The sequence below is a fragment of the Chenopodium album genome, chromosome 2, assembly GCF_948465745.1.
Source record: "Chenopodium album chromosome 2, dcCheAlbu1.1, whole genome shotgun sequence".
NCBI lineage: Eukaryota > Viridiplantae > Streptophyta > Magnoliopsida > Caryophyllales > Amaranthaceae > Chenopodium > Chenopodium album.
This window is the reverse complement of record NC_137835.1, coordinates 3,647,241-3,670,516: the sequence shown is the minus strand read 5'-3', so window position 1 is coordinate 3,670,516 and position 23,276 is coordinate 3,647,241. Positions and strand designations below refer to the sequence as shown.

General features: G+C 34.4%; 3 protein-coding genes across 4 annotated transcripts in view; 2 read left to right on the top strand and 1 right to left on the bottom strand.

The window, feature by feature from the left end:
• Nucleotides 1-23,276, bottom strand: part of LOC145593227 (large ribosomal subunit protein bL19c-like) — a 142,377-nt gene that overhangs the window by 1,180 nt on the left and 117,921 nt on the right. Inside the window, exons 2-5 of the mRNA XM_081649705.1 lie at nt 1,614-1,651; nt 1,179-1,526; nt 650-736; nt 424-557 (exon numbers count right to left, since the gene is read on the bottom strand). Of these exons, the coding sequence (XP_081505831.1) occupies nt 424-557; nt 650-736; nt 1,179-1,526; nt 1,614-1,637 (593 nt within the window). The 5' untranslated portion in view covers nt 1,638-1,651. The remainder of the gene's footprint in view (nt 1-423; nt 558-649; nt 737-1,178; nt 1,527-1,613; nt 1,652-23,276) is intronic.
• Nucleotides 4,934-11,514, top strand: LOC145579952 (putative glycerol-3-phosphate transporter 4). The gene is made up of 4 exons (XM_081637267.1): nt 4,934-5,197; nt 6,631-7,681; nt 8,407-8,946; nt 10,897-11,514. The coding sequence occupies exons 2-4, from the start codon at nt 6,649-6,651 to the stop codon at nt 10,932-10,934; spliced, it is 1,611 nt and encodes a 536-aa protein (XP_081493393.1). The 5' UTR covers nt 4,934-5,197; nt 6,631-6,648; the 3' UTR covers nt 10,935-11,514.
• On the top strand, nt 17,421-23,014 carry LOC145593194 (uncharacterized). 2 transcript variants are annotated; one of them, XM_081649702.1, is made up of 7 exons: nt 17,421-17,698; nt 19,031-19,119; nt 19,237-19,312; nt 21,204-21,253; nt 21,329-21,658; nt 22,309-22,356; nt 22,597-23,014. In XM_081649702.1, exons 1-7 carry the CDS (start codon nt 17,500-17,502, stop codon nt 22,771-22,773), a joined length of 969 nt encoding a protein of 322 aa, XP_081505828.1. In that variant the 5' UTR covers nt 17,421-17,499; the 3' UTR covers nt 22,774-23,014. The 2 variants fall into 2 exon arrangements, with proteins under 2 accessions (XP_081505828.1, XP_081505830.1); XM_081649704.1 differs by having other exon boundaries at nt 17,424-17,698; nt 22,318-22,356.

The following is a 23,276-nucleotide window of genomic DNA, read 5'->3' as shown; positions in this document are numbered from 1 at the left end:
CAAGATTTGGTTTCAGAAAAACGATGCATTTCTTAATGATCTAAGCGAGAAAGACATTTATGATATAGTACTAATTAATGACGCACCTAAACCTTCTGTCAGTAAAGCATGCAACCTAATCCTAATCTTACATGTTGCAAAGATGGACAGCGATTTTGCTAATTCAAAATTTGAAAAAGATCTGGTAGCTATTGTTACTCAATAAAATACCTATCCGACAACATTTTAAAACAAAATGTAGAACACTACTGTATTCCGGTAGCATTTCTTAATAGCTACAAACCCCATAGAAACTCTACTGTATTCCGGTACCACCACCCCCCCCACCCCCCTCCTCTTCTTCCTCTCCAATGCAGATAGCAAAACATAATTTATAGTGCAGGAAATTCATGAAACAAGCACAAGAACAATACTTATACTTACAGAGGAAACACAATCTCGACACCAATACCAGCAACAATCCTTCGAGTCCGGATGGTGGTATGAATACCTGCATTCTGCCTAGATATCACAATACCTTTGTACACGGATAGCCTACGCTTGTTTTCTGGAACTTCCTATAAAGATGAACCCAGCAAAGAATTCAACAGAACTTGAGTAAGCACTTGAAAATTCAGTAAGAAAAAGTGGAACCACAGTCACTACTAACCAATTTGATTTGCACAATGTCTCCAGTCCTGATGTCTGGCACAGGACGCAGCTCATCTGAAGCCTCAACCGCTCTCTTGTTCAATATCTAAATTAACAAAACGGAATCATACTATAAAATCCAAATTTCAAGCTCAAGAAACTCAAACTCAAATTTTAACTAATCCACAATTATATTCATTTGTCATCTCAAGGCCTTAAACTTTTCACATTATCATTGTTCTTCATTTATCTACTCTTCGTCGCAACACAACATCGATATCTAACAGCTAAAGCCAACTATAATTTCCATATCTATATTTACATAGTTTGATCACAGTCAAATAACCTAAGATTCCACCAATACATGAAAAAATTGCACCCGAAGTTTAGCAAAAATAAAATAAACAACATTTGATTAACACTTTTGGAACCCTAAACAAGCAAATTCCAATACAACAAATCATGATCTCAGAAAACAAGCATACAATTCAATTAAATTGACAATATAGAAAATTAGAACTAAATAATATCAATAAAGTAAATTATACCCCCATTATATCTCCCATTTTGACCCTTGGCTTCCATGGCGGCCTCGCTTCGGCTTCAGCTTCGGCTTCCGGCAATTCTTCCTCGGCAACGGCAGCTTCACTCTCAGGCTCAGCCGAAGCGTCGGAACTTCCCTCAGCTTCCGACCTCACAACGAACGAATTTCTTGCCGGAGAACTGAACATAGAGCTGAAATTGGAGCTAAAGAGGTTAGACGAAGCCCTAGAAACCGTAAGATTACCTCTGGAGTAGGAGAGAGAAAATCGACGGTTAGACTCAATTGGAAACCCTAGCTGCTTCTTCAATGGCGGACATTGAAGTGAGTGATTCGAAGGAATTACAAAAAGTGCCTGTAAATGAATAATTGGAAGATAATTTAGCTAATTGGAAGAAATTTTCAGAAAAATAATAAGGAAGAGAGAGAAATAGAGAAAAACCTGTGGAAGAACCTTGGACGCCATTGATGATGAAGAAGAAGAAAAGAGGAGAGAGAAAAGGGTGAAATTGTTTGGTGTTGAATAGTTGCAGAGCAAAATTCAAGTCATTGGAGGAAGAGAGAGTTTGGTGCTCTCAGAGGATGGAACTCCTTATCTAGTTCTCCATTTCAGTTTTCTGCGTTATTCAATCTCATATCCGTTGCAATTTGTTTTTTTTTTATTTTTTTTTTTAATCTAAAAACAAAATTGGGCTTTAATAGGAAATACGGACTATGGAGTTCTCATTTCTCAATCTATAATCTGGCCCATTAAAACATAGGATGAACTGATGAACTTTACATTTTTTTGTTTTGGTAGTATACTTCTTATATACGGAGTACAAGGAAAGGAAGCCATAAAAGTTGTGGACAAAATTTAATCTCAAAGGTCCAACATATTAGAGTAAATGAAAAGAAAATTATATTTTCCTCTAAAATAATACTCAAAATACTTGCATTGTATTTTGGGGATGCATGTAAAATGATTAGTTATAAGTTTATAGTATTCAACAACTTTTGTGTACGGTTGGCCACACAGACGCCAATTTACATACGTCAAGTAACCCTTAATCGACAAATAACCTCTGACTGAGTAACCCATGACCGAGTAATCCCTTATCAACTTTAGTAACCTCTGATCAAGTAATTCCTGGTCAATTTAGTAACCACCTGACCGAATAATCCCTAATCTCAATTTACCTGATTTTTACTTATCTGAACTCATCTGATCTTATCTGAACTTATTATCCCTTATTAGAACTTATTTTAGTTTTAAATTAAACTTGGGTAGCCCTGATTAACCCTTATCATGGCTTATATAAACTTATCTTATTTGAACCTATTAACTCTGAAATAAGTAAAAATAAGGTGAACATAACATGGCCTTAGTAACCCCTGACTGGGTGAGTATCCCCTAACCGGCTCAGTAACCCCTAACGAACTGAGTAACCTTAACAGAGTAAGTAACCCCTATAGCACTAACAAAGTAACCCTCATTAATGATTGGTTACACGATGTAGTCAGCCACATATAAAAGCTTATGTAAAAGCTTTATACTTTTATAGGCAAAATATAAAGAGCCCTAATTTATTTCCTATGACTTATTATTTTAAAATAAGACGACATTTTTTTTAAGACAATGAAAAATGACTTTATACAGAACTCTAAGAATTTCAATTGTTCACATGATGATTAGTACATACAACATAATAAAAGTACGAGTACATATTAGTATAGTACGAAGTCTAATAATTGAGATATTAATGTATGTAAAATAAATTGATTAAAATATGAGGAAAAAAATTATTTTGAACTGTTTTCCTTGAAAATCTATATAATTTGAATTTAACAAAGTTTAGATGACATATCAAATGAATATATTAAAAACAAAATAACCATTATTATGTATGGATATTATGTAGATATAAAGCGTGGTATGCCACATTGCCACTAATTGGATTTGATCTTGTATTGGCTAATGAATGTCCAAAAACGTGCAGAGTAAATCACGAGATAATGAGTTCTACAGATTCTAGCGATACTAAAATATGAGATGGAAACAAATCACCACCTCTTTGTCGAAGCCAATAGACGTACGTATGTATCAAACATAACGAGATTCTAATAAATTACTAATAGAACAACATGATATCGAACCTATTAAGGGGCAAAATAATAAATGACAGAAAGTACAGTATATGTATATATTGTGAATTAAAATATTAATGAAATAAGTAGAAACAAAGGACTGCCTCTTAATGTTAACGAATTAACCAATAAAGAAAGGAGAGAAATAAAATACTATTGTAATATCTAACTATTGATTTTGTGAAAGAGTAAAGTTGTAGTCTTCATAGCCAATTTACTTAAAATATTCCTTGTTGCGAGTAAATTTGACCAGAGGTAGTGTACAATTTGTTACATACTAGTTTTGTGCCCGTGCAATGCCCGGGTTGTTTATGAAATTTTATTAAGATAAAATTATATTATAATTCAATTTAATTGATTGAAAATAGAATTCTAAATTAACTATTTTTTCTACAAAGTCTATCTATATTTATCTAACTAACGTGGTATGACACTTGGTGAAGAGTTAAAACGATATACGATGTTGTCTTATGGCCTAATTATAAGTTTATTATTTGGTATTTTATCGAAAATAAACTCTGAACTAACCCTCTTATTCTAAAATTCTATCCTAATTTGATTGAAAAAAGAATTATTAACTGGTGCGACACTTGGCGAAAAGTTAGAATGCCAAGTGTCACTATTTCGTGAACTGACTAAAAGTTTAGCTTTATATATTAGTTATTAGTTATATGATATGATACCCGGGTGCATCAACATTCGTAGGTGTACGATACACCCCGGTGTATATAACAACCTTTCACTTAGTTTTTTATACTAAGGTAAGAAAAATGACCCTAATGAGTCGGCACCTCTCACAGGTTAGTAAAGGAGGAGGTAAGGAATATCTCTAGTCCCAAACATTTTGTAGTTGGTAGGGTTCAAACTCGTGACCTCAAGTCACAAGGTGAGTTCGGAGTTCCCCATCAACTCCACCATGCTTTGCTTGGTAGGCAAATTACATAGATAAATAGAGTATTTGAAGCTTGTAAGGATAATATTTGTAATATACTCTGTATTCATGTGTAATATACTCCGTATTCCCTATTAGTTTGGAACTCTAATATACTCCATATTCCCTATCAGTTTGGAACTCTGAAACCTCATATGGAAATAGAGTAACACATTGCATATTCAATATAGAAAAATGTCTTTAAAGAGTTGAAACCAATATTCCAAGAGCTTTTCATCAATAACACTCTATTCAACTCGACTAAAATTTAAAACAATTAAAGTTTAATAAGATCTAAATCGATCCAAATGATCAAAATGATTCCTTAAAAGTACTTTGTATTAATTATCAAAATGATTATGTTGCATTATTAATGTTAATAATGTAAAGCATAATACAAGTATAAATTTGGATATTGGATATAGGATCTAAGCAGTGGAATATTCTCCTACTTTAAGTTTGGTTGGGCCAGAAAACAAAACAAGAGAGCACCCCTTAACGCAAAGCAGCAGACATGACGTGAGTAAACTAATGAAGGAATTGTTTCCATTCACAAATCACAACTATTAAGTTACTTAAACCTTCTTTATGCCAGCGTGGCACCGGAGTAAAAATAATGTAGCCTCACAAATAATCCACGTGTCCATCTCGAAACCTCCACCCGTCTCTTATTTCTCTTCCTTTCACTCCCTCCCGCCAACGCCGTTCACCCTCTACTCTTTCTCACTTTCTCTCTCCTCTTTTTGTTCCTTTCTCTCTCTTCGTTTTTAGCCTCTCTTCAAACCGTCTTTCTCTCTCCTCTTACTTTGATTCTCAGTTGAATTTTCGTCCAACAAATCCGTTTCCGATTTCGCTTTTTTTTTTTTTTTTTTTTAAATTTTGATTTTGATGTCAGAAATTATAGCTACAATGTGTTCATCTTCAAATTGTTGTTGATTCATTCATTCATCTGTATTTTTGAATAATCGGTGAGTTTTTTTTTTTGTTTTAGTTTGCTGTTTAATTGAAATTTTTCGTACGAGGTGAAATTGTTTAATTACTCATTTAATATTTAAATAATTCATGATTTTTTTTTTTTTTTTTCTTAAGTATGTTGGTTTGAATAATTGAAGATTTTCTTATTTGTTTTAGTGATTGTAACAGGGCTCATTTTTTAATCTTTTGATTATTGATTTATTATTGTTGCCATTTCTGACATTTAAAATTCAAATTATGAGAATTAGTTACTATGGATACAGTAAAAATTATGGTATAGTGTATATAATAATAGAGAGGTAGAAAGGAATTAGGGTAAAATAGTGATGTAGACGGAATTTGATCCGATGTATTGGATATTACCTGCCCTCGTACTTTACCAACTTAGCTACCTGACATCCACGAGTAGGCCGGTGACTAGAAAGAGTAACTGTAATAAACTGAAGATTTTAAATATTGGTGACTTAGGTCTAGGTGGAATTTTTAAACCAAGTGATAAAATAAATTGTATGCAGAAAATTTAATGCTCAAATACCTGAAAGAATTTTAAATTCAGGATTAAATTGATTTATAACAGAAGTTAGGCTTTATATTAATTGTGTTTGATGCAACATTGACTTAATTATTGTCATATTAACACACCTAATTAGCCTATATACTACTGGAGAAGGAAGGATGCTAATTCACTAATTAACACCATGTAATTTGCAACATATGAATTCATCATGTTATTATGTAAAGTTCTTAAATTTCCAAGATGATCAATTTCACCGGCGAATTCTATCCTATATGCAATGTATGGAAAGTAGATATCTGTTGACATTGTAGGTTACTTGGTTGCTCAATTGAATTGTTGTCTGTTGTTCTTTGTTTTTGATGTTATTTTCCTTAAAATTTTAGGAATTTTTTATACAAGTAATATTTTTATTCATTTGGTAAGTAAGCATAATTATTGTATTTCCACATAGAAAAAATCCACTAGTTAACTCTAGACCAATGCAACTTTCTGGGAAGGACTGCCAAGAGTTAGGAAGCAGAACAACCAGTCAAAAAAAAAAAAAAAAAAAAAAAAGGAAGCAGAACAACCAGGCTTAATCTTAAAACAACCTATTTACGATGTATATCATCAAACTGATTTTTATACCTGTCACTTATCTTCTGAGGTATAGGCTATGAAGTTATAGGTTTGTTATAACTGGTTGTTGAACTTATATTGATTGGTTTAGGCTTAGAGTAGCAATACTTGATTCGTGATGTAGCTCACCATCTTCTTAGATTCTCTCTGGTGGTTTGGCCTAAAGCATCATTAGCTAGTCTTTTATGATTAATTGAAGATTGAAATATCTTTTAAAATATTTGTGATAGATGAATATCAGTATTCTAAGTTGACGTTGATGCTGAAAATTTTGTTATATGTGACGTGTAGGTTTTTTTTACCATAAAGATGGCTCGTGGCTCTAACGTGTTCAGGGGGACACCTCCTCCAGGGATTTCTCTTATAAGAAAATTGAGAGGCAAAGATTGGAGTTTTAAGTCATACAGATATGCTGTTCTTTTGATTACCTTTATTGCTTACACTTGTTATCATGCTTCCAGAAAACCTAGTAGCATAGTGAAGAGTGTTCTGGATCCTGAACGAGATAAATCTACACTGTCAAATATTTGGCCTATTGGGAATGTTTTTGTTAGGGAAGAACTATTTGATAGTGATGTAAACAGATTAACAAAGAAGGGTTGGGAGCCCTTCGATGGAAAAGATGGGACGTCCAAATTGGGTGAGATAGATGTTGCATTTCTTGCATGCTATTCCATGGGTATGTATGTTGCTGGCCACCTGGGGGATAGTCTTGATCTGCGTCTGTTCTTGACTACTGGCATGATTGGTAGTGGCATATTTGTTGCGCTTTTTGGAATGGGTTACTTCTGGAATATTCATGCTTTTTGGTTCTTTCTACTGATGCAAATGATTGCTGGATTGTTTCAAGCTACAGGTTGGCCCTCTGTAGTTGCTGTTATTGGTAATTGGTTTGGCAAAAGAAAGAGAGGTTTGATAATGGGTATCTGGAATGCTCATACATCTGTTGGGAATATTACCGGGTCCCTACTTGCAGCTAGTGTTTTGGAGTATGGATGGGGTTGGTCTTTCATTCTTCCAGGAGCTTTAATTTTTTTCGGAGGCATTTTGGTTTACATGTTCTTGGCTGCCTATCCTGAGGATGTGGGTTTCCCTTGTCCTTATGCTTCGAAGAATGAAGAGACAGGGCCGAGTAAGCTAGAAGCACAAAGTGATAAACTTGAATCAAATGATGGTCAACCACATGTTGCCCCTCAATCGTCTTCAACTTCCAGGAGAAGTGTCGGGCTCTTTGAAGCATGTTTGATACCAGGGGTGATACCTTTTGCATTGTGTCTCTTCTTCTCAAAGCTTGTGGCATACACTTTTTTATATTGGCTTCCATTCTATCTTAGTCAGACAGGTTGGTCATGCCATTTTGAATTCACCTTAGATGTAGCTCTTTGTTTAAATCAAAGTTTTTCTTACTTGGAAATTATTCAATCTCTTATCTTATCTTTCAATCTGTGCTTCTGTTTATACACAATTCTTTTATGAGGTCAGGAAATAAACTTTTTTAGATATTATCTGGATATTGGTTGATTGAATTTTTCTCTCTCCCCCCCCCCCCCCCCCCTAGTTGGGGAAGAAAGGATATAAGACTGATAAAAAGACACGTTGCCGGATCTCCTTTTATTTTGGGGAAGAGAGAGAGAGAGAGAGAGGGGGGGGGGGGGTTGGAACTGTGCGTAGACAAAAGGCTGTGTAATGTTTTCGAAGTACTATGAACTTTGGAAATTAATTTCACTTACGTACCTTCAATATCTAAGCTGTTGATAACTTAGCTTCATAATGTGTGAGTGAGTATTTTTTAAAATCATGGTTTTGTACTAGGATTGGGGGATAGGTCAAGAGATCACTTGATGGCTTAGGATATGGTTTCTTGACTAGTATATTTTAGCTTTGCAAATATAGCTAAGATTCTGTATCGTTCGTGTGTCATTTTTCATATTATATGTCTTAAATATAGGTTCCGGCATTCTAAGAATGTTTTGACCCTTGGTTGCCTTAAATTGTATCTATTTTGCATGTGATGAGTTTGAGTGGGCAGGGAAATCTGACGTTTTTGTTATAATTTTACCTATGCAGCGATTGGTGGAGTTTATGTTTCTGTAAAGTCTGCAGGAAATCTTTCCACTCTGTTTGATGTAGGGGGCATCGTAGGTGGCATAGTTGCTGGCCACCTCTCTGATAAACTTAATGCTAGAGCTATTACTGCAGCCACTTTTATGTACCTTGCAATCCCGTCAATGCTGCTATATCGTTTTTATGGCGGTGAATCCATGACTATGAACATTATCCTCATGATGGTTGTTGGATTGTTTGTCAATGGACCGTATGCACTCATAACTACTGCAGTTTCTGCGGATTTGGGCACTCACAGTTCGCTGAAAGGGGATTCTCGCGCACTGGCAACTGTTACTGCCATTATTGATGGTACAGGCTCAGCAGGTGCAGCATTGGGTCCTCTTCTGACTGGATTCCTTTCAAGAAAGGGATGGGATGAGGTCTTTCTGATGCTGATGATTGGAGCCCTGATTGCTGGCCTCCTGCTGTCACGGCTGGTAATAACAGAAATCAGTGATTTTCTCAAAAGGAATCAATCTAATAATGCACAGAGCACCACAGGTAACTTTCCTGCTGTTTTAGATTGCTGTAATATTCTGAGTAAAGTTCCACTTCTTTGTCTGATCTTTTTGGGATCAAACCAAAATAATAGATTGTGGATCTTGATAATAAGATTACTGGTAAATATTATTGATTGTGAGCTAGATGTCTATTGATGAGGGTTTTTACTGCCCATTTGCTATTGACTTTTAGCTGCATGCAAAATGGTTGGTTCTTTCGTGTACTTCTTTTGTTCCTTCTTTCATTTGTTCTGTTTGTAGGGAACATATTTTGTGCTCATTGACCTGTTCCATGACCGTGTTCTGTTAGTTCTTTTGGGATGCTAAGCTTGGTGTAGGACAAGTGAATCAAGCAGTGGTAAGAAAGATAGGGAATATGGCTATTTGATTCCAGACGAGCTGTTCTCATGACCTTGGTTTTTCACAACTCTCCAAGTTTTGTAATTAGGATTGTCATGTTGGCCTGAACTCAGGCACACAATGATGCTCTGCTGTGTTAAAACTTTGGTAGAGTAGATTTGCTTTGGTTTCTTCCATGAATGAATCAGAGTTGCATGTTGTGATCCTTCTTAGCAACTTTTTTTGCAATTTTTTTTCATTTTTAGAGGACAGCGATTAGTCTGGCATTGTTATATACAGGTCAGAATGCTTGGAATTTAAGAAGATGAGTGTATCAGAGATGCATATGTTTAGATGAATGTGTGGGTGTTCCTTGAGGGATAGAATGAAAATGATTTATGGAGGAATGTTGGAGTTGCCAGTGTTGAGGATAAGGTAAAGGGGAAATCGGCTACATTAGTTTGGGCAAGTGAGATGGCAACTGGAAGATGCTGCAATTGGTAGAGTGAAGGGTTGGTATAATGTAGATTTCTAAGGCCAAAGATGATCTGGATAGAGGGAGTTCAAATGGACACAAAGAAAGTGGTTTTCAAGATTATGTATCGCTAAATAGTAGCAAATGAAAGCAAAGTATCTCTGTGGATGACCACTAGACAATAAGAGATATATACTGGGGAATGGTGCTTTGGTTTTGTTGTTGCATTTGCATAGAAATTTCACTTTTCAGCATACTGTAGGGTTGACAGATTGGTAAGGGTTAATTTTCCATGAAAGTCTACCCTTTTTTTTGTGTCATAAAGGAAACAGTAATAATATCAGGGTGAACTTTTTTTTTTTTGGTAAGGGATGGAAAACTTCTTCCCTGTATGAGGGAGGAAGAAGTGCCATATTATCCACCCCATACATTACCTTTAACCTCCTCCCCTTGATATCCCCTCTTCCCTTCCTCTCTAATTTAAATAAAATAAAGTTTTAAAGCTGACTTCTATTGAAATGTACTATGTATAAAACTTATTTTGAGTTTTATATATTTTTTTTCTAAATAATCTCACCCAATGAGCAAGTGTACTAAAGTTCTGGAAGAGTAGGCAATAGAATGGTTTTAGCAGGCCATGCATCTCCAATGGGCTATTCCTTTGTGGTAGAAAGAGGAGGAGGAGGGGGGTTCAAGATGTCAGTCGGTATCTCTGTCTAAGAATTAATAAAAAAAGGTGGGGAGTGAGATCAGGGTTTACATAGGTAAGGTAGACGAGACAATTATGTTGAATACTAAAATGAGGTCGCCTTTCGTTTATTCATTTGGGCAGAGATCACGGCTTGATATGTTGTTAAAGATGGAGAGATATGAGCATACAGTTTGGGAGTGATGAGAAAATTCGACTTCTGTTTATCACCTTGCTGAGCTGTTGGCTGTCAATATTAAGCTATAAGTAGGACTAAATGCACAATTAAGTAATTGACCAGTTTTTGTGTTTGAGACTGCGTTGAAAATGTCATCATTATCTTGATAAATGTGTTTTTTAAATCTGAAAATTCGAGTTTTATATAATGTTGGCTGTTATAAACTCCTTATGAAGATTAAGATTTATGGGTTCTGTATTGATTATGACAGGTTCTGAATCTCAACCTCTTCTGAGTGACCAAAGGTGATGAATGGGACCAAAGGTGAAGAATGGGTGTGAGATATGGCACTCTAAACCACCGAAGCCTTATCCGAGAACAGGAAGTTGAGTCCATATGTCAATGCTATACTGCAACAGTGGTCCAATAATTTTATTTCATGAATCGGTCATTGACCTTTTTGAACTTGCAGCTATGATACTCGACAATGTGGTTCGTTTTAGCTGATAGGCAGAATTTAGGGTCTTTTGTTTCAGTTTATTTAAGTTTTTGTCGTATGCCAATGTCTGTAATTGTATCAAAGCCAAGAGCTTAGATTTTGTTTTGTTTTGTTTCTTAGGGCAATGAGTTTGCCTTTGGTGGTACCATAAAGGATTATTATTCGAAAGTAGGGGCACTAGATTTTTTTGTGCTTGAGCTTAGAGGGTTTTGCCGCCTCGGTTTCTGGCTTTCTGCAACATGTCGCAGATAGATTGTACCTTTATAGTCATAGGTTGATAGAATTGGTCCTTGTTAAATTGAAGATTGTATTCCTTTCACTTTCAGCTGGTAATTATTATCTTTGATAAGAATAAAAGAAGTTATTGGAGCAACTTTTGTCTTGGATCAATGCAAAGTGCATATGTTTAAATATCATTCATGGTTTAAAGATGGATTTTACTGTGAAACAAATCAAGTTACATTTCGATACTAATAGTTTTAGTTTAACACTCTATCCAATCAAATACCCGAACTAGGAAGGTTTCCCTCCCTCCAATTAACATTCTCTCCAAAAATGGAGAGATTTGGAGGGATCCCTTTCTTGTTCTTCCAAGATGTTATCCAAACATAACATAGAGTAAGGAGGGGAAGGGAAGGATCAGCAGATGAAGCGTAAATTGGATAGGTCATAATATTTTTTTGTTGGACCTCTTTGGACATTAACATGAGATCAGATATATTTAGGCCAATCATAATTCTTTTGGGCTGCCATCGGGCCATGCAACAAGTTGATATTAGAGGAGAGTTTAACTATATATAAGCTAAAAAAGGTTCCATCCTAAAACTAACTAGCGATAGAAGTAGCCCACTAATCTTCTTTGACAATTATCATTTCTATATGTGAGCTATAATAGATAAGCTTAATTAGTCGGTAAACAAGCCTACATCAAAGGGAAAATCGTTGATAGGAGTACCCTACTATTGTTACATGTAAGTCATCATTCCTCTAATTCAACTCAAATATACATTATTTTCCTAACAGGATAAGACATTGATTTACAATATATTGATGATTTCCTTACAATTTTTCTTTGCGTAAACCATTCATAATAACTCAACTGAATTACTACGGCAATATAGCATTTACATACTATGCATACTAATTTAATGGCTTTTACTCAATTTAGCTTTTATATAATTGTATGCATGAAAATATTAAAATTACTAGTTTAAATCCCGTGCAACGCACGGTTTTTACTTAATCAAATTATGAATCAGGAAATTATAATGTTAATACAACAATAATTTTTTTTTTTCCAAAAAAAAAAAAAAAACAATATTTTTAATTGAAACAAATACTTGAATTTCTTTTCAAAAAAAAAAAAACTTGAATTAATATTATATTGTTATCAAAAGTTATTGATTATTAAACATTAAAAAAAAAACACAAAAATTTAATGATTATAGTGTTTTACATGAGAATGTAATTTATAATTATAACCCGTGCAATGTAATTATATACTCATATGTCCCTATTTTGTTGGCATGTTTTGACCGGCACAATATTTTATAGCATACTATAACTGGCACAATGTTTAACAAATTTAATTGACTAATTTTTATGAAAATTAATAATCATGATTTTTTTTTCATTTTGTTTTATATTTGTGTTTATAGTTATTGAATTTTAATGTTATTACTCCCTCCGTTCCCAAATGATAGTCCCTTATGGGCAAATTTTAGTCCCAAAATGTTCACCCTATTTGCTTTTTCCAACAACCATTAATATTAATTTTTACCAAAATTTTCTCCAATTTGCAATAATATTTGTGCAAATTTAAATTTTCTAGGTAAATTTTATTTTTACATGTACTTTTATTATTTTCTCTCTCTCAACTTTTTTTCATACCCAATGTCAATTTACTTTTTCAATGTACTTTTACTATTCTTATTTGTGCTTATTAATTCCCGTGAAAAATGTCCATAAGGGACTATCAAAAGGGGACGAAGGGAGTATTATAAAAAAATAAAAAAAAATCAATAAATATATAATAATAGCTAAAGTATCAAATCCTGGTTAGAGCAAAAAAAAACTTTCAAAGAAAAAATACGTTGTAGAATGATACGAAGTACGGGAGTAGTACATTTTATTATTCTAATATATTACCTTATTATGTGTTTGTTTATTATACAAAAATACCTATTATAAAAAATATGAAAGATATGCATATAGAATATATTTCGTATATAGTTGCCAAATTGAAAGTTAAATATCATAGGATACACAAATTTTTATATGTGGCTGGCCACACGGTGTGGCCAGCCACAATTTTTATTTTTTATTTGTTTTTTTTAAATACTAAAACTCTTCTCTCTCCTTTTTTCTTAGCTTCTTCTCCAAGCCAAACCATACATCACCAACAACCATATCTCTACTCCACCCATTTCTCTCTCCTCTTTTCTTAGCTTTTTTTTTCAAGTCAAATCACACATCACCAATAACCATATCTCTACTCAACCCATTTTCTCTCTCCTCTTTGCTAAATTGCTGCAATTTAAAGCCCGAAATTGTAGAAATTGGGTGTCAAATTGTTGTGAAAAATTGTGATTAATTATCCTTAAGATCATCAACAACATTTGAACTAGTGAAATCGATGAGAACCAAAGAAATTTGAGCTCGTTTTCTTCGTGGAATCTTAATTAGATCGAACATTCTACGTCAAAAATTATAGGGTGTTACTAGTTTGGTCAGGGGTTACTTGTAGGGTGTTACTGGTTTGGTCAGGGTTTACATGTAGGGTGTTACTGGTTTGGTCAGGGGTTACTTGTAGGGTGTTACTGGTTTTGATCAGGGGTTACTTGTAGGGTGTTACTGGTTTTGATCAGGGGTTAGGTTACTTGTAGGGTGTTACTGGTTTGGTCAGGGGTTATTTGTAGAGTGTTACTGGTTTTGGTCAAGGGTTACTTGTAAGGTGTTACTGGTTTGGTCAGAGTTCACTTAGCTTGTAGGGTGTTACTAGTTTTGGTTAGGGGTTACTTGTAGTGTCTTACTGGTTTGGTATGGAGCCTACAAGCAACCCTTGAATAAGTAACAAGTCATCATTGAATAAGTATTTCATACAAGTAACCTTTGAAGTAACTCAAATAAGTAACCCTTGAATAAGTAACTCATACAAGTAATAACCCTTGAATTAACTCATATAAGTAACCCCTGAATTATAAAAAAAAAAAAAAAAAAAAAAAAAAAAAAAAAAAAAAGAGTAACCGTTGAAAAAAAATACAAGTAACTCCTGAAAAAAAATACAAGTAACTCTTGAAAAAAAATACAAGTAACCTTTGAATAAGTAATACATACAAGTAACCCCTGAAAAAAAAAACAAGTAACTAAAAAAAAAAAAAAAAAAAAAAAAACAAGTAACCCCTGAAAATACAAGTAACCCTTGAATAAGTAATCTATACAAGTAACCCCTTAAAAAAATACAAGTAACTCCTAAAAAAAAAATACAAGTAACCCCTGAAAAAAAAAAAATACAAGTAACCCTTGAAAAAAAAAATACAAGTAACTCCTGGAAAAAAAAAATACAAGTAACCCTGACAAAACCAGTAACCCCGTTATGCGCGTGAATAGTAACCCCATTATATGCACGTCAGACTCCGTTATTTTTACTGACTTGGCAGCAGGCCACACGGTGTGGCCTGCTGCACCAAAAAAGCTCTGCATAGGATATATAAAATAATATTAATGAAGATTTTGTACAAAAAAGAAAAAAATTGGAAAGAAAAAAGTGGCGGAAAATTTTTTAATCAGAACATGACAAGTGTCATGTCAGATTCGCTTTTAGTATTATGTAATTGATGATTATACTAGCTTCTTTGGCTTGAAAGTTTTCCATTAGGTTAGTTGATTATATAACTTGCAGTATATAAACTATCTCACCAAGTACTTTTTTTTTTTGAAAACATCTCACCAAGTACTTCATAATTAAGTCATATGTTGTTCCCTCCTTCAATTTATTTTGATGGATACGATTTCTCATTTACAAATGAATTTTGTATATTCTGATTATTTATTGAACTTTTCTCATATACGAAGAATATAACTTAAAAATAAAAAATAAATAAATAAAAAGAAACTGCTTCCCCACTAAGTTCATAATTTCTTAAGATATATTCTCCAATCAATTCCTTTCTTCCCCTAACGTGCATGACAATTATCCCACTAATCCTATTATTGTAGAGTATAATTATATTTGAAATATTATTTAATAATATGATAAGTAATCATCCTTTTCATTTGTTTTGCTATAAATCAAGCTCCAATTCCACATTCATTTTCAAAAAACCAAAAAAACTAATACACACTCCTCCCTATTTCCTTTAACACATCTTTGTTTTTTTGTAGGGTGGTGTGATAAACCAATAATTCCAAAACAAAAAAAAAAAATTAACTGACAATGGGTCTTTCACGCGTCACTCTTGCCCTTACTCTTATCGTAGTCCTTGTGGGGTCTGCCATTGCCCAAGGGCCCGTTATGGCCCCAAGCCAAGCCCCAACCACATTGTCCACACCCGTGGCACCCGTCCCAGCCCCAGCAGTAGTTGTGGCTGCACCTGTCCCAGCCCCAGTGGCCGTGACCGCCGCACCCGTGGCACCCCCAGTAGAGGCAACTGCTGATGCCCCTGTAGCCGAAACCCCAACCATGGCTGCTATGCCTCCAACTGACGTTACCATGGACGGCCCCTCCATGGCCCCCGCCCCGGGACCGGATGTCGATCATGATGGTCATGATCATGATGGTGCTTTTCTTCATGGAAGCAGCTTGGCTCTCATTGCTGCCCTTGGAGCAGTTGCTGTCTTTGCCTAATTCATCATCAAATTACAAGCATCAAATTATTTTATTTAAATCTTTTATGGTCATTTATTTATAAAAGAACTTTGTACCCTTCATTAAAAAAAAAAAAGAAAAAAAATTATTGTGTGTTTGTTGAGGGGAAATTCGAGAATCATGCATACTTGTTCTTCTGTATTTGTTTCCGATGACATTTTTAACACATGCTACGTACTCTTATTGTACGTATGTTATGGGTTGACTTTTGGTCATTATGTCTTTTCTTCAGCAATTTATTGAATTACTAATATTAAAGCTCCAATTTTTTCAATTGTTTGTGTTATTTAAATTACATATACACGAGTGATCTAATCTTTTCTTGTTTTAGTTTTATTTTTCGTATGGAATACAATAACAATTTATTCATTACAAATACGTGTGGTAACATTAATCCTTTCTTAATTTTCATTCGATTTTAAAGATCTTATCATTTAACATTCATCATGTGGTCAAAGTTATAAAATTTTAACATGCAGTTTCTTTACAAAAGTAGTCATTTATATATACGAGTACTTCATAAAATCATTTATTTGGATAATCAGTTTGAACAATTTCATATTACTCGTATTAAGTTTTCATATTTTTTACTAACACGAAAAGCTTTAATTTTTGTACTTTATATTAGACAATTCTACAATTGTGAGGAAAATTGACTATTATTTGGTTTTCATCATAATAAAGTCAATCAAAAATACACCCCACAAATTATGTCATACCTTTATTGTCATTTTATAAAATGAAGCTAGTTTACTCATTACAAAATATACTTATCTTTTATACAAACAACTAGTATAATTTGATAGTCAAACTAGCCATTGCATTTAGATATACTCCGTACACCAAGCAAAACTTGCTGAAATTGGTGGAGAACTCACCTTGTGACTTTGAAGTTACAAATTCGAGCCTCACCAACTACAAAATGTTTAAGAGTAGGGGGATTCCCTTACCTGGAGAACTCACCTTGTGACTTTGAAGTTACAAATTCGAGCCTCACCAACTACAAAATGCTTAAGAGTAGGGGGATTCCCTTACCTCCCTCTCAAGCGTCGACCTACAGAACAAGGCTGGTTAAACCTATGAGAGTAGTCGATGCCTCTATTAAGGCCTTGTATGTTTCAACCAAATCGATTAGTTTCTAAAGGTCGGCGCTTAATATTCCACTTGGCTTAAACAAATACTTAAAGTCTATAATTAGTTTATATATCGTCTCACACGTACTCCTTAACTGAACGTATTAATCCATTAATAGCGGGCACTTAATCAACGGAGAGACAAAATGTTCGAAGTACAAAAAGAGAAATCAAATCTCTATAAAACACAAATCGAACCAGACTTGTTTAATACCATACGACACTAACTTAGCAAGATGGTGGGCAACCACGTTAAATATTGGATACCTTTATCAATCTTAAAACGTTAAATATTGGATACCTTTATCAATCTTAAAACCTTAAAACTTGGCACACCCTCTTCTCATGTAACAACCCTTTTGTGGGATTGAAAAAATGGAGAGCAGAACTTCAACAGCAAGCACAAGTAGCAGCAGCAGCAGCAGCATGAGTGATGAAGGTAGTACCATAATCGTACGGCAAAGTCAGAGTATGAGAATCGAGTTTCCCTTTACGCTTAAAGTGGGTCAGGTCTTTACTGGCTTTGGCGTTGGTTGTGGTCTTGGTATCGGCGTTGGTCGCCCCATCAATTTAGGTACTTTCTCTCTCTTCATTTCCTGATTTCACATTGTAAGTTATGGATTTGGGCAATTTGTTCAAACGCAAAAATGGGGAAAACCCGCATCAATTACCCCCTCAAAAACCCTGTAAACTTCCAATTTTGTGTTTTGTTATCTTTAATTGCAAGTTCATGTACTAGTTTCTGTGCTAGTTTATGTTGATTGTTTGATTTATTTTGCTTTCTGTACTAGTTTTGATTGGTTATGAATTAGCCCCACAAATTTTTATTTGTTTGAATTTTTTTTTGGTAATATATAGAGTTATAATTGTGGATGAATGCCCAATTTCAGGATCAAATGGGTGTTTATGTATGATGTCTAGGAAAAAGGATAGCAGGAGCTTTAATGTTCTTCACAATTCATCAAATGGCACTTAATTTTCTAAAATTTGAATTTGGAGCTATATGTTTTACTTGTTCTGTATGTATCTTGTTTGTTGTGTTAATGTAGAGATGTAGACATTTGTTGGTCTTGTTAGTAAAGCTTCAGGATGACTTTTAGACATTGGGGTTTGTACACATGCTCATTGATACTTATTGGTTGAACAAGATTTTTGCGGAGGGTCTATTTGTCCCTTCGTGAATCGTGCTTTCTGTTGGTCAGTTTTTGTAGGATGGCTGTAATTTGCTTGATGAGATATGCATTGTTGCATACATTATTGGACTTTTTCGAACTTCAGGTCATGATAAATTTCTTTAAATTCTTTGCCTCGATTGTTGCTGGGGTTAATGGCATTAAGGTTTTGTAATGACCTTACCATTAATGAGATCCAAATTGGGTGTATTTTGTGGTCTAGAGGCGAACCTGTTACCTTTAAAGGAAGAAGAAACCAAGTCTGAGTATGTGCCCAATCTAGGAGATTTTCCACCCAATAGCTAATTCAGTTGGTAGGAAGGTTCCCACCATTCATGCAAGTAGTTCCATCAGGCAAAGCTTTGGTCTTGATCCTACCACTATCATGTAATTGGATTGGGCTATATGATATTTGAGCCATTGAGGTTAGGCTAGATTTTTGCTTTGTTGTATAGGTTGCTCTTGGGCTTTGGACAATAATTTGTTTGACTGCTTATTTTTACCATAGTTACATGTAATGATGAACAAAATATGTATTCTAGGAGGATTGTCTTCTCACTTTTTTCTTTCTTCTTCCACTAGGGTGTATTTACATTTTCATCAACTTAAGCCAGAACTCAGTTGTTTTGAAGCAGTAAAAAGTGTTCATATCATTCTGCAGTTTTCATATCATTTTATTGCTTTGTGGAATGAGTTGCTATGAACATTGTTAATCAATTGACCAATCTTGTTAGGTGCTATCCCTATGCTGAACCAAGTAATGAGTGCTGCTAGTGGTGCTACACAGGCTTTCTCTGGTATTGGAAGACATGTGAACCATTCCGTATGTAATTTTTTTCTCCTATTTGAATATAGTTTTTAACTTATTATTCTGATATGTTACAATGACTTGCAAGTTATTTTCAATTTGATCACATATTTCTCTTTTTTTTTTTTCCAGTTGAAGAAAGTAGGTGCAAAGAACATTGAGGCAGGGATAGGATGTGGAGTTGGTTTTGGTCATGGTTTTGGAGCTGGTAAGTGACTTTCTATGATAGTATAGGGGACAACAATTTACTTTACTAGCTTGCTGCTGATTTGGTTTGGCGATATCTGAGTTCTGAGATACTCTCTGTTGAAACTTTATGGCGTATAGTTGAACTTTATGGCGAAAGAAATCTGGGCGCAAAATAATTTTTATTTAAAATCTGAGACCACTGTTCGTGACATTATTGAAACCATACTTATGTATTTTGTTCCTCAGTGGCTAAAATTATTCTGTGATTAAGATGGCCAGCCATCATTATTGAAACCAGTTTTTGTTCAGTTGCTAAGTCTTCCAAATCAATAACCAGCTTAATGTATACTTCCTCCGTTTTTATTGTATTTATTTATTGCAACATTTCTACATTATACACTATTCACTACTCCACTTTAATTACACTTTGTGATTTATAATGAAAAATGTAGTCATATGGGATCTTGTTAGATCTGTCTCAAGTGTAGTTTATTAACTTATAAATTTATAATTTTTACAAATGCATAATTAAAGATATTAACGATTGAAGTTATGCATTGGAAAATTTGAAAAAAAAAAAAAACAAAGGAAGTATAATATACTTGTACCCTTTTGTTCATGATATCGTATTATCGTAGCTGTCCTTTTAGAGTCTTTATCTTTTATGAGGTACATTTTCCTTTGCTTTTGATTTCTGTATTATAACAAAATGACCTGTGAGAATGGCAACATGCAACATGAACTCATATCATTAAGGATTAATGATATGCTAAAAAAGGATGATGAAATGTTCAAGTCAGTGTATCTGTGACAATGGCGTATATCTATGAAAAAGATGCAATGTAGGCGAAAAGACTTGGCATTATTTCACAGAATTTAACATGTAAAAGGTGTTTTCTTTCTGTTGTAAATCTTGTCTACCCCACTCCCCAGCTGATCTAGCTGAAAAATATAGCTAGAAAGTTGATCGATCCCTTCCCAGCAGTGGCGGAGCGAGAATTTTAAGCAAGGGGGGCCAAAATTATACCTACGTATATATAATTTTGCAACTATTGAATTGATTACATTTACTTTACCAAAAAAAAAAAAACAAATTTTGTTAGCTACAAGACTTGATCCCTTGACATCTTCCATACTATCACATGGAAAAAACCAACTCCTCTACACCAAAATTAATGACATTAAAAGCAAATTTAATTAATATCTTGAGCCAAGGGGGAGGCCAAGGCCCCTGCCAGCCCCCCCCCCCCCCCGGCTCTGCCCCTGCTTCCCAGTGAATTTTCTCAACTGGGGAGTAGTGTCTATTGAGGACATATTTTGGCTCAATTGGAGTAGCCACAAGACCTTGAAAGTAGAAAATTATATGCTCGCTATTTCTCATGTACATCATGTAAAGTGATTTTCCATTCCGTCTTCATTCTAACATTTGTAATTGGGGATAAGGTTGTTGGTTTCCAAGGCATTGAGGTAGCAAGTTTCCCAGTTTAGGACCTTTTAGCCTTTTTTCTGAAAGGAATAATGTGCCAGTAGAACTGATCTCCAATAAGCTAGAATCTGGGCTGCAAGGTCAGTCAATAGAGATTGTAGGTAAAAGGACGATCTAACTGATTCAAAAGAGAGTTTATTAGGTCAGTGTACTCTGTGCTGAGACTCCAATCATTTAAACTGTAATGTTATTATCTACTTTCTGCTGTGCTTCAAAGACCCAGAAAACAAGCATTTTTTTGCTGACATCTATATGCCTCCTGTTCTGAATTCTGAACTTTGGGAATGGGGATTTGGGCTATGTTAGTGGTTTCTGTGGAATGGTTAAGGCAGTTAGTAAGGAATAGTAACAACTAATAAACTTTGAGCTTTGCCTTGTGGTGCTTCAGTTTTACCTGTTAATGTATCAACATGCATCTGTGCAGGTCTTGCTCTGAAGCCGGGAGTGGTTCAACGTATCCAGTTGTCCATGATAGTATGTATTAATTTTTCTATAATCTCTTACGCTCCCTTTGATTTTGTGTAAAGGTTTAATATTTGAAATTATTAGGAATTAGTGAGCAAAATGATGATGAAATTTGGAGTAGCCCCTGATTTATCTATTGGGCAAGGTCTTCTCCCTGCATCTGTGCAAAGTAGTATGACTGCTATTCAAGTTTCAGCTCAAGATCCTATGGGAAGCATTGCACAATTTGGAAATAAGATACCAGATGTAAAAAACCAAGATCCACCAGATGGAAAAGTGAATTTAGGGATTGAAAGGTTTGGATCAGAAGATGTGCCTTCAAAATTATCCTTGGGAAACCGAACTGAGAAGCTTATCAATGGCTTTCTGCAAGATCCAGTTATGATAGGAGAAAATTCTGAGCTACATGACAGGGTATGTATAAATAGGAAGATTATATGCTAGTACATAATTACCTACTTTTCAATACAAAGTTCTCTATCACTACATTATGATGTCCCTAAAAAAATGTTCCTTTTTCAATTTCAAGGTAATAAGGTTTATCTGTTTCCAAATGGGATCAAATATGCCTTTCTACTGGTTGATTGTTTGGTCAAAACATGTTTAAGGTTATATATATTACGTAGCGATATATTTTTTATTGACACTGCTGAATTCCATTGGCTGGTTACTCTTGCTTGTGTATTCCATCTACAATAGTAAACTCTATTATGGCTCCCACGATTTCCAATAATAAGTCACCAAGCTATAACTTGTTATCTCCCAGTCTACTGAGTTGATATGTGTTTAGTAGTTTGGTAGCTAGACGTTACAATTGTGAATGACATAAAGTGCTGCTAGGGCAGCAGTGACTTAGGTTCCTCGCTATAGGGAACTGCAGGGTTCTACTAGAATGATTAAATGAGTTAAGTCTTGTAAGATGTAGTCAGTTGAAACACTTTAATTATGCTCTGGTTTAAGCTTCTGTGTTTAAATTACAACTGTTATTTTGTTAAATTTTTTGTATCATATATTTCATTCAATATTTCAATGTTTTAGAAGTCCATACTAATCATATTGGATAGCTCCTGCAGGATGAACAGTTGGAGTCAGAAAACAGGATGCTTCGAATGGTCAGTTCTGTTATTAATCTTTATGCAATCAACATTTATTTTCAAAATTGTATATTAATATAGGCAAAGGGATAGAATAACTTAACAAACCAGTTGCAAATCAACAAAAATGAGAACAAAAAATGTTAAAATACAGTACTTAGTAAAAGTTTGTTGTGTTTTAAAAGTACATATCAGCTTGGTAAAAACTACAAGAAACTAAATCCCGAGGTTAATTCTTTCCTCTTCAATTTTGGTCAGGTTGTCAAACATCAGCAAGTCATTGAGGAGCTTATGGAAGAGAATGAAAGACTTCGTCAAGTATTGGTTGAAGACTTGAAAGTTCCATCTAGTAAGCTCCAAGTTAGACATTCTTTTAGAAACGAGTCTCCCTGTTCTGATTGTTTCAAATGTAGAAGAAAACAACGGAGGAGATAGAAATTTCATGGCTATCTACATGCATAAAATCAGTTTCAACTTAGGTTTAGCGATTAACCTTTTGAGTTCTTAATTAATTTGTATCAGGTTCCTTGCCTTTTTTGTGTGTTCATGTTTCCGAAATTGTTGATCTTGGTACGTGTATCAGCATATAGTATAATATACACACTACAATTGGAGATCATAGAGAAATGAATTAACATCACAGTACATCAAATGAGAAAGAGAAGGGCATTCTTTTTTTTTTTTTCCTATCATCCAAGCCTTCATCATTTGTTAGTTTGCAGTTTATTTTATACGAAGTATTATGTAGTGATTGTAGTCTAAAGGTCTAACAGTAGCATATCTTCACCCTAATTCTTGTGGTTTCATCTTATATTCTTATCATGTTGGCATTACTTCATATACCAATACACTATGAATGAAATGTGTGACGGGATTTGGTTACTCGTGTTGAGTATCACTCCCAAGACTTGTAGCATAGCATCAAGCTCGATCTTACA